General features: G+C 41.2%; 1 protein-coding gene across 2 annotated transcripts in view; it reads right to left on the bottom strand.

Moving 5' to 3' along the window:
- Positions 1-15,668, bottom strand: part of LOC139579485 (neuronal acetylcholine receptor subunit alpha-7-like) — an 84,275-nt gene that overhangs the window by 34,983 nt on the left and 33,624 nt on the right. For both annotated transcript variants that reach the window (XM_071408179.1, XM_071408180.1), the window contains one exon: positions 1,398-1,442. In XM_071408179.1, coding sequence (XP_071264280.1) covers positions 1,398-1,442 — 45 coding nt within the window. The remainder of the gene's footprint in view (positions 1-1,397; positions 1,443-15,668) is intronic.

The following is a 15,668-nucleotide window of genomic DNA, read 5'->3' as shown; positions in this document are numbered from 1 at the left end:
AACATGAGGCTACATCAGGACGTCTCTAAACACAGGTTATATCAAGAGAACACTAGGCTACATCAGGACATCTCTAAACACAGGTTGGAAAAGGAACATAGATTGGAGGAGTAATTCATTTTACAGTTTGTCCAACAGTCTAAATGTTTCTAATTGATGATGTCATTAAGGACTAATTTCATTCCTGGAACTAACATTCCAGAATAGAACACTGAGAATATATTCGGAGATAGAACACTGTGAGAATCTAGTCTAACATTGTAAATGCTGACTCCACAATGTAAAGGTTTTAAGCAGCTCATGCATCAACTACTCCCGGAGGTAAAGACTTCCTAAATTACCCCTTTTTTTCTGTTAATGTAACTCTTGACCTGATGCGTCTGCAAAAAAAATGTTGCTCCCCTGGCCCATTAGCAGAGAAGGGACTCCTGTATTAAGGCCAACACTTGCATAATTTATTGATGAAAAAAAACACTATCAGCCAGTCAGAGCCTGTTCACCTTGAGTGAAACTGACAGAGGACTGTGGATTGTGGCCAGTGGGGGCTGGTGAGGGGAGGATGACACATAATGTCTGGAAAGGAACTAATGGAATGGAAGCCATATATCTGATACCATTCCACCCATTCCACTCCAGCCATTACCACGAGCCCGCCCTCCCCAATTAAGGTCCCACCAACCTCCTGTGAGTTGTGGCCTCATTTACAGGCTACCCTGAATGGACATTGCCATGGAGACGCAGGGCGGGAGAAATGAAACCTTCTATCCAACCTCCAGCCAATGTGTCACTATCTGATAGATAATGTATGTTCCCCTGATGTATGACCTGATGGACTGTCTGTTGGCTCCTATGTTTCCAACAGTAATAGAAGACGTAGGAGACGTCCCAAAATGGTACCCTGTTCCCTACGTAGTGCTTTACTTCCACCAGAGCCCTACCCTATATTGGGAATAGGGTGCCATTTGGGATGCAGATTTAATATTCAAAATGCTTCTTGCTAAATTCTGGCCCCAAACCTGAAGCCAAACAGCTGGGACATGTTGTCATTCAGCAGTGGCTCGCTAAGTCAGAGATCTGAACTCTAGTCCATAATCTATCTGAACTCTAGTCCATAATCTGGTCTGTGTTTGCGTCAGCAAGTCTCAGTGGGGGGAAACCTATGAACCAATAAAAATGGTGAGATTTTAATTGAACATTTCATATCCCTCTCTCATTGCAGGGACTTGGGTGTGGACATCTGGACATCTGTTGGGAAGAGAGATCATATAATGCCCACCGCAAGATACAAACACCAGCTTCAGCAAGCACATGACACAAACAAAATAGCTATTATACTGCAAATGAGGGTCAGACACACAGAACTAGTCTCTAGTTAAAAGGTAGAAGTTCAGTCTTACCAGCTGCAGCCAGGCGTTGGTCATCAGAACCTGGTTCTTCTCATCCTGGAGAAGAAAAGAAGGAGAAAAAGAAAGAGCAAATGTCTTCAGAGCAGAGTACAGATGTTTAGAATATCTCTGTTAGAATAAGACTCCACTCTGGGTGAGTTCTGGAGACTACCGTATCTAATACAGACTGTAGAGTTCTGGAGACTACTGTATCTAATACAGACTGTAGAGACTACTGTATCTAATACAGACTGTAGAGTTCTGGAGACTACTGTATCTAATACAGACTGTAGAGACTACTGTATCTAATACAGACTGTGGAGTTCTTGAGACTACCGTATCTAATACAGACTGTAGAGTTCTGGAGACTACCGTATCTAATACAGACTGTAGAGTTCTGGAGACTACCGTATCTAATACAGACTGTAGAGTTCTGGAGACTACCGTATCTAATACAGACTGTAGAGTTCTGGAGACTACCGTATCTAATACAGACTGTAGAGTTCTGGAGACTACCGTATCTAATACAGACTGTAGAGTTCTGGAGACTACCGTATCTAATACAGACTGTAGAGTTCTGGAGACTACTGTATCTAATACAGACTGTAGAGTTCTGGAGACTACCGTATCTAATACAGACTGTAGAGTTCTGGAGACTACCATATCTAATACAGACTGTAGAGTTCTGGAGACTACCGTATCTAATACAGACTGTAGAGTTCTGGAGACTACCGTATCTAATACAGACTGTAGAGTTCTGGAGACTACTGTATCTAATACAGACTGTAGAGACTACTGTATCTAATACCCGTATCTAATACAGACTGTAGAGTTCTGGAGACTACCGTATCTAATACAGACTGTAGAGTTCTGGAGACTACTGTATCTAATACAGACTGTATAGTTCTGGAGACTACTGTATCTAATACAGACTGTAGAGTTCTGGAGACTACTGTATCTAATACAGACTGTAGAGTTCTGGAGACTACTGTATCTAATACAGACTGTAGAGTTCTGGAGACTACCGTATCTAATACAGACTGTAGAGTTCTGGAGACTATTGTATCTAATACAGACTGTATAGTTCTGGAGACTACTGTATCTAATACAGCCTGTAGAGTTCTGGAGACTACTGTATCTAATACAGACTGTAGAGTTCTGTAGAGTTCTGGAGACTACCGTATCTAATACAGACTGTAGAGACTACTGTATCTAATACAGCCTGTAGAGTTCTGGAGACTACTGTATCTAATACAGACTGTATAGTTCTGGAGACTACTGTATCTAATACAGACTGTAGAGTTCTGGAGACTACCGTATCTAATACAGACTGTATAGTTCTGGAGACTACTGTATCTAATACAGACTGTAGAGTTCTGGAGACTACTGTATCTAATACAGCCTGTAGAGTTCTGGAGACTACTGTATCTAATACAGACTGTAGAGTTTTGGAGACTACTGTATCTAATACAGACTGTAGAGACTACTGTATCTAATACAGCCTGTAGAGTTCTGGAGACTACCGTATCTAATACAGACTGTAGAGACTACTGTATCTAATACAGACTGTAGAGTTCTGGAGACTACCGTATCTAATACAGACTGTAGAGTTCTGGAGACTACCGTATCTAATACAGACTGTAGAGTTCTGGAGACTACTGTATCTAATACAGACTGTAGAGTTCTGGAGACTACCGTATCTAATACAGACTGTAGAGACTACTGTATCTAATACAGACTGTAGAGTTCTGGAGACTACCGTATCTAATACAGACTGTAGAGTTCTGGAGACTACCGTATCTAATACAGACTGTAGAGTTCTGGAGACTACTGTATCTAATACAGACTGTAGAGTTCTGGAGACTACTGTATCTAATACAGTGTAGAGTTCTGGAGACTACCGTATCTAATACAGACTGTAGAGACTATTGTATCTAATACAGACTGTAGAGTTCTGGAGACTACTGTATCTAATACAGACTGTAGAGACTACTGTATCTAATACAGACTGTAGAGTTCTGGAGACTACCGTATCTAATACAGACTGTAGAGTTCTGGAGACTACCGTATCTAATACAGACTGTAGAGTTCTGGAGACTACTGTATCTAATACAGACTGTAGAGACTACTGTATCTAATACAGACTGTAGAGTTCTGGCTGTGGCTCGTATAAATTCGTCCCTAAACTAACGGATGACTAAACTAAAGAAAACTAAACCGCTGAGGGGGATTTTGTCTGTGGTCTGAGTATCAAAACCCTTGCAGTTAAAATGTGTTTTAAGATGGAAGGCGGCCATCTTGGCAGGGCACAGTTGTAGCATTTGGTCTGTTTTTGTTCCGAAACGGCTTCCAGGAACGATGATGGAGGGAGGGAGGAGGAGGAGGAGGGAGGGGACAGCGAAGGATGGACATTTAAGTTGGATAAGACGAAAGGAGAGAGAGAGAGAGAGAGAGAGAGAGAGAGAGAGAGAGAGAGAGAGAGAGAGAGAGAGAGAGAGAGAGAGAGAGAGAGAGAGAGAGAGAGAGAGAGCGAGAGAGACAGGAAGACAGCTGGTCCCCTATCCCCTGTTCTACAGGATGACTACAAACCAAACATCAGCCAGAGGAGAAAAGTTTGGTTGTTCTCTTTCGTCTTGAGGGTGAATCTCATCATTAGTGGGCTGAGAAGATAGTATTTAAAACAGACTCAATACTATACTGTACTTGTCACGGCCGATGAAAGAACTGGACAAAAGCGCAGCGTGGTGAGCATACATTTTCCCTTTATTTAAAATGACGCCAACAAAACAATAAACCATACAAAACAACTGTGAAGCTTAAGGGCTATGTGCCAAAAACAAAGACAACTACCCACCACGAAAGGAGGGAAAAAGGGGTACCTAAGTATGGTTCCCAATCAGAGACAACGATAGACAGCTGTCCCTGATTGAGAACCATAACCGGCCAAAACATAGAAACACAAAATCATAGAAAACAAAACATAGAATGCCCACCCCAAATCACACCCTGACCAAACCAGATAGAGACATAAAAAGGCTCTCTAAGGTCAGGGCGTGACAATATATCAAGACACAAGTAAATCAAGAATAGTCTGATGTGTGACACAATACAACAAGACAATACTGAGTGAACATAGTGGGCTGAGAAGGTAGTATTTAAAACAGACTCCATACTATACTGTACTGAGTGAACGTAGTGGGCTGAGAAGGTAGTATTTAAAACAGACTCCATACTATACTGTACTGAGTGAACGTATTGGGCTGAGAAGGTAGTATTTAAAACAGACTCCATACTATACTGTACTGAGTGAACGTAGTGGGCTGAGAAGGTAGTATTTAAAACAGACTCCATACTACACTGTACTGAGTGAACGTAGTGGGCTGAGAAGGTAGTATTTAAAACAGACTCCATACTATACTGTACTGAGTGAACGTAGTGGGCTGAGAAGGTAGTATTTAAAACAGACTCCATACTATACTGTACTGAGTGAACGTAGTGGGCTGAGAAGGTAGTATTTAAAACAGACTCCATACTATACTGTACTGAGTGAACGTAGTGGGCTGAGAAGGTAGTATTTAAAACAGACTCCATACTATACTGTACTGAGTGAACGTAGTGGGCTGAGAAGGTAGTATTTAAAACAGACTCCATACTATACTGTACTGAGTGAACGTAGTGGGCTGAGAAGGTAGTATTTAAAACAGACTCCATACTACACTGTACTGAGTGAACGTAGTGGGCTGAGAAGGTAGTATTTAAAACAGACTCCATACTATACTGTACTGAGTGAACGTAGTGGGCTGAGAAGGTAGTATTTAAAACAGACTCCATACTATACTGTACTGAGTGAACGTAGTGGGCTGAGAGGATAGTATTTAAAACAGACTCCATACTATACTGTACTGAGTGAACGTAGTGGGCTGAGAAGGTAGTATTTAAAACAGACTCCATACTATACTGTACTGAGTGAACGTAGTGGGCTGAGAGGATAGTATTTAAAACAGACTCCATACTATACTGTACTGAGTGAACGTAGTGGGCTGAGAAGGTAGTATTTAAAACAGACTCAATACTATACTGTACTGAGTGAACCTATTGGGCTGAGAAGGTAGTATTTAAAACAGACTCCATACTATACTGTACTGAGTGAACGTAGTGGGCTGAGAAGGTAGTATTTAAAACAGACTCAATACTATACTGTACTGAGTGAACGTAGTGGGCTGAGAGGATAGTATTTAAAACAGACTCCATACTATACTGTACTGAGTGAACGTAGTGGGCTGAGAAGGTAGTATTTAAAACAGACTCCATACTATACTGTACTGAGTGAACGTAGTGGGCTGAGAGGATAGTATTTAAAACAGACTCCATACTATACTGTACTGAGTGAACGTAGTGGGCTGAGAGGATAGTATTTAAAACAGACTCCATACTATACTGTACTGAGTGAACGTAGTGGGCTGAGAAGGTAGTATTTAAAACAGACTCCATACTATACTGTACTGAGTGAACGTAGTGGGCTGAGAGGATAGTATTTAAAACAGACTCAATACTATACTGTACTGAGTGAACGTATTGGGCTGAGAAGGTAGTATTTAAAACAGACTCCATACTATACTGTACTGAGTGAACGTAGTGGGCTGAGAGGATAGTATTTAAAACAGACTCCATACTATACTGTACTGAGTGAACGTAGTGGGCTGAGAAGGTAGTATTTAAAACAGACTCCATACTATACTGTACTGAGTGAACGTAGTGGGCTGAGAGGATAGTATTTAAAACAGACTCCATACTATACTGTACTGAGTGAACGTAGTGGGCTGAGAAGTTAGTATTTAAAACAGACTCCATACTATACTGTACTGAGTGAACGTAGTGGGCTGAGAAGGTAGTATTTAAAACAAACTCCATACTATACTGTACTGAGTGAACGTAGTGGGCTGAGAAGGTAGTATTTAAAACAGACTCCATACTATACTGTACTGAGTGAACGTAGTGGGCTGAGAAGGTAGTATTTAAAACAGACTCCATACTATACTGTACTGAGTGAACGTAGTGGGCTGAGAAGGTAGTATTTAAAACAGACTCCATACTATACTGTACTGAGTGAACGTAGTGGGCTGAGAAGGTAGTATTTAAAACAGACTCCATACTATACTGTACTGAGTGAACGTAGTGGGCTGAGAAGGTAGTATTTAAAACAGACTCCATACTATACTGTACTGAGTGAACGTAGTGGGCTGAGAGAATAGTATTTAAAACAGACTCCATACTATACTGTACTGAGTGAACGTAGTGGGCTGAGAGGGTAGTATTTAAAACAGACTCCATACTATACTGTACTGAGTGAACGTAGTGGGCTGAGAAGGTAGTATTTAAAACAGACTCCATACTATACTGTACTGAGTGAACGTAGTGGGCTGAGAAGGTAGTATTTAAAACAGACTCCATACTATACTGTACTGAGTGAACGTAGTGGGCTGAGAAGGTAGTATTTAAAACAGACTCCATACTATACTGTACTGAGTGAACGTAGTGGGCTGAGAAGGTAGTATTTAAAACAGACTCCATACTATACTGTACTGAGTGAACGTAGTGGGCTGAGAAGGTAGTATTTAAAACAGACTCCATACTATACTGTACTGAGTGAACGTAGTGGGCTGAGAAGGTAGTATTTAAAACAGACTCCATACTATACTGTACTGAGTGAACGTAGTGGGCTGAGAAGGTAGTATTTAAAACAGACTCCATACTATACTGTACTGAGTGAACGTAGTGGGCTGAGAAGGTAGTATTTAAAACAGACTCCATACTATACTGTACTGAGTGAACGTAGTGGGCTGAGAAGGTAGTATTTAAAACAGACTCCATACTATACTGTACTGAGTGAACGTAGTGGGCTGAGAAGGTAGTATTTAAAACAGACTCCATACTATACTGTACTGAGTGAACGTAGTGGGCTGAGAAGGTAGTATTTAAAACAGACTCCATACTATACTGTACTGAGTGAACGTAGTGGGCTGAGAAGGTAGTATTTAAAACAGACTCCATACTATACTGTACTGAGTGAACGTAGTGGGCTGAGAAGGTAGTATTTAAAACAGACTCCATACTATACTGTACTGAGTGAACGTAGTGGGCTGAGAAGGTAGTATTTAAAACAGACTCCATACAATACTGTACTGAGTGAACGTAGTGGGCTGAGAAGGTAGTATTTAAAACAGACTCCATACTATACTGTACTGAGTGAACGTAGTGGGCTGAGAAGGTAGTATTTAAAACAGACTCCATACTATACTGTACTGAGTGAACGTAGTGGGCTGAGAGGGTAGTATTTAAAACAGACTCCATACTATACTGTACTGAGTGAACGTAGTGGGCTGAGAGAATAGTATTTAAAACAGACTCCATACTATACTGTACTGAGTGAACGTAGTGGGCTGAGAAGGTAGTATTTAAAACAGACTCAATACTATACTGTACTGAGTGAACGTAGTGGGCTGAGAAGGTAGTATTTAAAACAGACTCCATACTATACTGTACTGAGTGAACGTAGTGGGCTGAGAGAATAGTATTTAAAACAGACTCCATACTATACTGTACTGAGTGAACGTAGTGGGCTGAGAGAATAGTATTTAAAACAGACTCCATACTATACTGTACTGAGTGAACGTAGTGGGCTGAGAGGATAGTATTTAAAACAGACTCCATACTATACTGTACTGAGTGAACGTATTGGGCTGAGAAGGTAGTATTTAAAACAGACTCCATACTATACTGTACTGAGTGAACGTAGTGGGCTGAGAGAATAGTATTTAAAACAGACTCCATACTATACTGTACTGAGTGAACGTAGTGGGCTGAGAGGATAGTATTTAAAACAGACTCCATACTATACTGTACTGAGTGAACGTAGTGGGCTGAGAAGGTAGTATTTAAAACAGACTCCATACTATACTGTACTGAGTGAACGTAGTGGGCTGAGAAGGTAGTATTTAAAACAGACTCCATACTATACTGTACTGAGTGAACGTAGTGGGCTGAGAGGATAGTATTTAAAACAGACTCCATACTATACTGTACTGAGTGAACGTAGTGGGCTGAGAAGGTAGTATTTAAAACAGACTCCATACTATACTGTACTGAGTGAACGTAGTGGGCTGAGAAGGTAGTATTTAAAACAGACTCCATACTATACTGTACTGAGTGAACGTAGTGGGCTGAGAGGATAGTATTTAAAACAGACTCCATACTATACTGTACTGAGTGAACGTAGTGGGCTGAGAAGGTAGTATTTAAAACAGACTCCATACTATACTGTACTGAGTGAACGTAGTGGGCTGAGAGGATAGTATTTAAAACAGACTCCATACTATACTGTACTGAGTGAACGTAGTGGGCTGAGAAGGTAGTATTTAAAACAGACTCCATACTATACTGTACTGAGTGAACGTAGTGGGCTGAGAAGGTAGTATTTAAAACAGACTCCATACTATACTGTACTGAGTGAATGTAGTGGGCTGAGAAGGTAGTATTTAAAACAGACTCCATACTATACTGTACTGAGTGAACGTAGTGGGCTGAGAGGATAGTATTTAAAACAGACTCAATACTATACTGTACTGAGTGAACGTAGTGGGCTGAGAAGGTAGTATTTAAAACAGACTCCATACTATACTGTACTGAGTGAACGTAGTGGGCTGAGAAGGTAGTATTTAAAACAGACTCCATACTATACTGTACTGAGTGAACGTAGTGGGCTGAGAGAATAGTATTTAAAACAGACTCCATACTATACTGTACTGAGTGAACGTAGTGGGCTGAGAGGATAGTATTTAAAACAGACTCCATACTATACTGTACTGAGTGAACGTAGTGGGCTGAGAAGGTAGTATTTAAAACAGACTCCATACTATACTGTACTGAGTGAACGTAGTGGGCTGAGAAGGTAGTATTTAAAACAGACTCCATACTATACTGTACTGAGTGAATGTAGTGGGCTGAGAAGGTAGTATTTAAAACAGACTCCATACTATACTGTACTGAGTGAACGTAGTGGGCTGAGAGGATAGTATTTAAAACAGACTCCATACTATACTGTACTGAGTGAACGTAGTGGGCTGAGAAGGTAGTATTTAAAACAGACTCCATACTATACTGTACTGAGTGAACGTAGTGGGCTGAGAAGGTAGTATTTAAAACAGACTCCATACTATACTGTACTGAGTGAACGTAGTGGGCTGAGAGAATAGTATTTAAAACAGACTCCATACTATACTGTACTGAGTGAACGTAGTGGGCTGAGAGGATAGTATTTAAAACAGACTCCATACTATACTGTACTGAGTGAACGTAGTGGGCTGAGAAGGTAGTATTTAAAACAGACTCCATACTATACTGTACTGAGTGAACGTAGTGGGCTGAGAAGGTAGTATTTAAAACAGACTCCATACTATACTGTACTGAGTGAACGTAGTGGGCTGAGAAGGTAGTATTTAAAACAGACTCCATACTATACTGTACTGAGTGAACGTAGTGGGCTGAGAAGGTAGTATTTAAAACAGACTCCATACTATACTGTACTGAGTGAACGTAGTGGGCTGAGAGAATAGTATTTAAAACAGACTCCATACTATACTGTACTGAGTGAACGTAGTGGGCTGAGAGGATAGTATTTAAAACAGACTCCATACTATACTGTACTGAGTGAACGTATTGGGCTGAGGAGGTAGTATTTAAAACAGACTCCATACTATACTGTACTGAGTGAACGTAGTGGGCTGAGAAGGAAGTATTTAAAACAGACTCCATACTATACTGTACTGAGTGAACGTAGTGGGCTGAGAAGGTAGTATTTAAAACAGACTCCATACTATACTGTACTGAGTGAACGTAGTGGGCTGAGAAGGAAGTATTTAAAACAGACTCAATGCTACACGGTACATCAAGCTAATACAGAGTAACATGATGTAACTTGACACAGGTAGCAGTCACCAAATTACAGTAAAACACGACCATGAAAACAAGTGAAGACATGAACAAACACACCAGCTCTTTGTAGAAAAACCCCTCTATATTTGTATAAGTATACAATGTTTCTTTATGTACCACCTCCTGAATGATACACATCAGTATTGAGAATGTCGTTGAGCTACTGAACTGTCTACCAGGGTGTTTTGGACATGGTAGAGGAGGGAGACAGTTAAAAGTCTTTCCCTTTAGCTGAGGATCAGTATGTCAGTGGATATGAATCTGTCTTAATGACAGATAGTGGTGCTTGTTAATGACAATGCTACACTAAAGACAGGGAGCTCATTCGTAAGCAGAGCACGCACGCGCACGCACTAATTACACACTGCGTGTCAATATCTAGGAGGTATGCTAATGACAGAACACTACCAGCGGTGGTCATCCCACCTCGATATCTCTCAATGAGACCATACTTCAGAGATACACTAGATACGCAATCTAAAGTGCTACAGACGCACATCGTAGTCAGGATCTAATGATACTGGAAAAAAACCTAACTTCCACTCACTTATTCTCCCATGGACATCAACGTAAGACTAAGTGAAGTTAGTAAGTTGGAAGTTAGGATTCACCCCGCTGTGTCACAAAGCAGGCTGTCATCTGAAACCCAGTCTGTGACGAAGAGTCTTTGAGATTCAGGTCTACAGTACTAACAGTAGAGGGAAGCTAGCAGGTCTACAGCACTAACAGTAGAGGGAAGCTAGCAGGTCTACAGTACTAACAGTAGAGGGAAGCTAGCAGGTCTACAGTACTAACAGTAGAGGGAAGCTAGCAGGTCTACAGCACTAACAGTAGAGGGAAGCTAGCAGGTCTACAGCACTAACAGTAGAGGGAAGCTAGCAGGTCTACAGTACTAACAGTAGAGGGAAGCTAGCAGGTCTACAGTACTAACAGTAGAGGGAAGCTAGCAGGTCTACAGTACTAACAGTAGAGGGAAGCTAGCAGGTCTACAGTACTAACAGTAGAGGGAAGCTAGCAGGTCTACAGTACTAACAGTAGAGGGAAGCTAGCAGGTCTACAGTACTAACAGTAGAGGGAAGCTAGCAGGGTGGTCCTGACATGACAGTCCACAGTCCCTCCCTCCCCCAGGCGATATCTCCCCCGCTCTCTCTATCTCTCCGTCTCAGCTTCATGTCCTGTTCTCTCCTCTTCTGTCCTGTGCAGACTAGTATTATTTAATCTCCCTCTCCTCTTTATCTTCACTCTCTCTCTATCTCTCTACTCATCTCTCCTCTCTCTCTATCTCTCTACTCATCTCTCCTCTCCTGCTGTGCAGCAGCTTACCATGTAAGTCCATTCTCAACAACCAGGCTGGTAAACACAATGTCCTTCCTCTGCTGTCTGCTACAACAGTTATCTTGGTTTTATTCTCAATGTATTTCCCCCTACGTTACACCTTACCGCTTTGTTTTGGTAGAGAAGAAACCCAATGGGATCGCTCTAACCTCCCCATCAGAGTGCTCTGATTGGATCAGGGTAGTGATTGACGGCACATACTATCCAATTAATGAGTGTAGGAAATTAAAACTGTGAAAACGTAATCCTCTGTAATATAAAATCCAATCACCGTTCACCTCACAAGCAACGACTTGATGAAAATACTACAATTGAATACCTCCCAAATAGCATATTTAATCTGGGAAACTCCAGAAACTACACCTCCCGTTACCTCAGTTGGGAATACCAGGGAAAATATACGACTCTATAACCTGCCTGTGGTTTATTGAACAATACACAGACAAGGAAAATGGAAGCTGCAAAAAATGCAATATAAAATGCTATCTATCCTTGTCACCTCAACAGCATGCTGAAAACACACCGACTTAATACTTTACAAATGGCACCCTATTCCCTATATAGTGCACTACATTTGACCAGTTCCCATAGGGCTCTTTCGGGAATAGGGTGCCAATTAGAGCACAGATTCAGGCTGTAATACCTCACATACAGTGAATGTGACCAGGGAAATCCAGGATTACCAGTCCAATCCCTGTTGGGAATCCCTGGGGACAAACTATAGCTTCCTGCCCTGATGTGGTATGTATTAAAGAACATCATGGACAACAAGACCAGAACTCTCTCTCTAGGACATCCAATCACATGACTAAAAGAACAATAGACATCCAATCACATGACTAAAAGAACAATAGACACCCAATCACATGACTAAAAGAACAATAGACACCCAATCACATGACTAAAAGAACAATAGACATCCAATCACATGACTAAAAGAACAATGAACACCCAATCACATGACTAAAAGAACAATAGACACCCAATCACATGACTAAAAGAACAATAGACATCAAATCACATGACTAAAAGAACAATGAACACCCAATCACATGACTAAAAGAACAATAGACACCCAATCACATGACTAAAAGAACAATAGACATCCAATCACATGACTAAAAGAACAATAGACACCCAATCACATGACTAAAAGAACAATAGACATCCAATCACATGACTAAAAGAACAATAGACACCCAATCACATGACTAAAAGAACAATAGACACCCAATCACATGACTAAAAGAACAATAGACATCCAATCACATGACTAAAAGAACAATAGACATCCAATCACATGACTAAAAGAACAATAGACATCCAATCACATGACTAAAAGAACAATAGACACCCAATCACATGACTAAAAGAACAATAGACATCCAATCACATGACTAAAAGAACAATAGACATCCAATCACATGACTAAAAGAACAATAGACACCCAATCACATGACTAAAAGAACAATAGACACCCAATCACATGACTAAAAGAACAATAGACACCCAATCACATGACTAAAAGAACAATAGACACCCAATCACATGACTAAAAGAACAATACATCTGACAAGCCCTGATTCTAAATATCGCTTCCTCCTTTTGTCCCTCTGTCTCTCTGTCCTTCCTCTCTCTCCCTAAATGAACAGATTGGTTATCAGGACTGTTTTGTCCCTCTGTCTCTCTGTCCTCCCTCTCTCTCCCTAAATGAACAGATTGGTTAGAAGGACTGTTTTGTCCCTCTGTCTCTCTGTCCTCCCTCTCTCTCCCTAAATGAACAGATTGGTTAGAAGGACTGTTTTGTCCCTCTGTCTCTCTGTCCTCCCCCTCTCTCCCTAAATGAACAGATTGGTTAGAAGGACTGTTTTGTCCCTCTGTCTCTCTGTCCTCCCCCTCTCTCACTAAATGAACAGATTGGTTAGAAGGACTGTTTTGTCCCTAGAATGTGTGTGTGTGTGTAAGTGTGTAAGTGTGTGACTGTGTGTGTATGAGCCAGAAAGTGAATTGTGGGACAGAGGGCAATGGGTTGCTCTCTGTGTGTGTGTGTGTGTGTGTGTGTGTGTGTGTGTGTGTGTGTGTGTGTGTGTGTGTGTGTGTGTGTGTCAGACGGTGAATGTTGTGACCTGTCCCACTTCCTCTCCTTCCTCCAGATGGAGCTATGGTCATGGTGAGCCACGCTCCTACATTATTCACACACACACACACACACACACACACACACACACACACACACACACACACACACACACACACACACACACACACACACACACACACACACACACACACACACACACACAGACCTCAACAACAAAAGGCCAAATCAGCCCCACTCATAACTTCTCTACTGGTCATCTATAATGGAACGTAGAAATACACTACTATGATTAGAAAGTAGTGAAGCAACACCAGTGAGGACCAATCACACTGGAGTTCAGGCCCTCACCAAGCTTTCAGAGTTTGCACTTTTGGGACTATTTCATTGCACCAGGCAAGCTCAATAAACTAATTCGCGTTCTCTCTCTTTCACGCACACGTACACGCGCATGCGCACGCGCACACGCACACACACACATAAGTTTAGCGGTGGAGTGGAGCAGCAGCTGGCTCGGAGGCGCAGCCTGTGAACTGATTGAGAGGAAGCCACGCGTTCACAGTTTCACAGCCATACAGCCTATGAGCCCTCGCCATCTGTGGCCAGGCTGGGGCGGCCATGTTTTTATCTATGCAGTTTAGAGTGAGAGAGCTCACACAACATATTCAATATCATTAACAGAGTCTGAGGTTACACTAATCTCCTGTTGAAGTATAACCATATTGGAGGTTGTAAAACATCCACTGTTTTCCAATCCACTGTCGATAACATTGAAATTAACATTTCACCCTGGGAATTCTGGGAATGTCGTGGTAATATTCTGGGAATGTCGTGGTAATATTCTGGGAATGTCGTGGTAATATTCGGGGAATGTTGTGGTAATATTCAGGGAATGTCGTGGTAATATTCTGAGAATGTTCAGGGTTGGTTTATCTCCCACCTCCACAGGGACCCAGGTGCATACAGTTACATGTTCTGAAAATACCAGACGCCATGTCCTGTCCTGATCACAGTGGAACAGCATGGGAAATGAATACTACACAGGAGCCATACGTACCCTGCAACCTTAATGCTGCTCACACCATGCAGGTATAATGAGCCAGGAGAGAAAACATGACCTAAGATGTGTGACTGGGTGTCAGTGTTGGGTTTGTGGTTTTGCTAAGGTAAGAATCAGGGCAAGAGGTTAGATATATGGTTGGTCAATAGAGATATGATAGGTTAAAAGAGATATGGTATGTAAATAGAGATACGGTAGGTCAACAGATATATGGTAGGTTAATAGATATATGGTAGGTTAATAGAGATACGGTAGGTCAACAGATATATGGTAGGTTAATAGATATATGGTAGATTAAAAGAGATATGGTACGTCACTAGAGATATGGTAGGTTAAAAGAGATATGGTACGTCACTAGAGATATGGTAGGTTAAAAGAGATATGGTAGGTAAATACAGATATGGTAGGTCAACAGATATATGGTAGGTTAATAGAGATATGGTAGGTAAATACAGATATGGTAGGCCAATAGGTTAGATATATAATACGTCAATAGATATATGGTAGGTCAATAGAGAAATGGTAGGTCAATAGGTTACAGAAATGGTAGGTCAATAGAGACATGGTAGGCCACTACCATAGGTTACAGATATGGTTGGTCAATACCGTAGGTTACAGATATAGTTGGTCAATACTGTAGGTTACAGATATGGTTGGTCAATACTGTAGGTTACAGATATGGTTGGTCAATACCGTAGGTTACAGATATAGTTGGTCAATACTGTAGGTTACAGATATGGTAGGTCAATACTGTAGGTTACAGATATGGTAGGTCAATACTGTAGGTTACAGATATGGT

The sequence above is a fragment of the Salvelinus alpinus genome, chromosome 6 (genome assembly GCF_045679555.1).
Source record: "Salvelinus alpinus chromosome 6, SLU_Salpinus.1, whole genome shotgun sequence".
NCBI classification, from domain to species: domain Eukaryota; kingdom Metazoa; phylum Chordata; class Actinopteri; order Salmoniformes; family Salmonidae; genus Salvelinus; species Salvelinus alpinus.
This window is presented reverse-complemented; position numbering and strand designations above follow the sequence as displayed.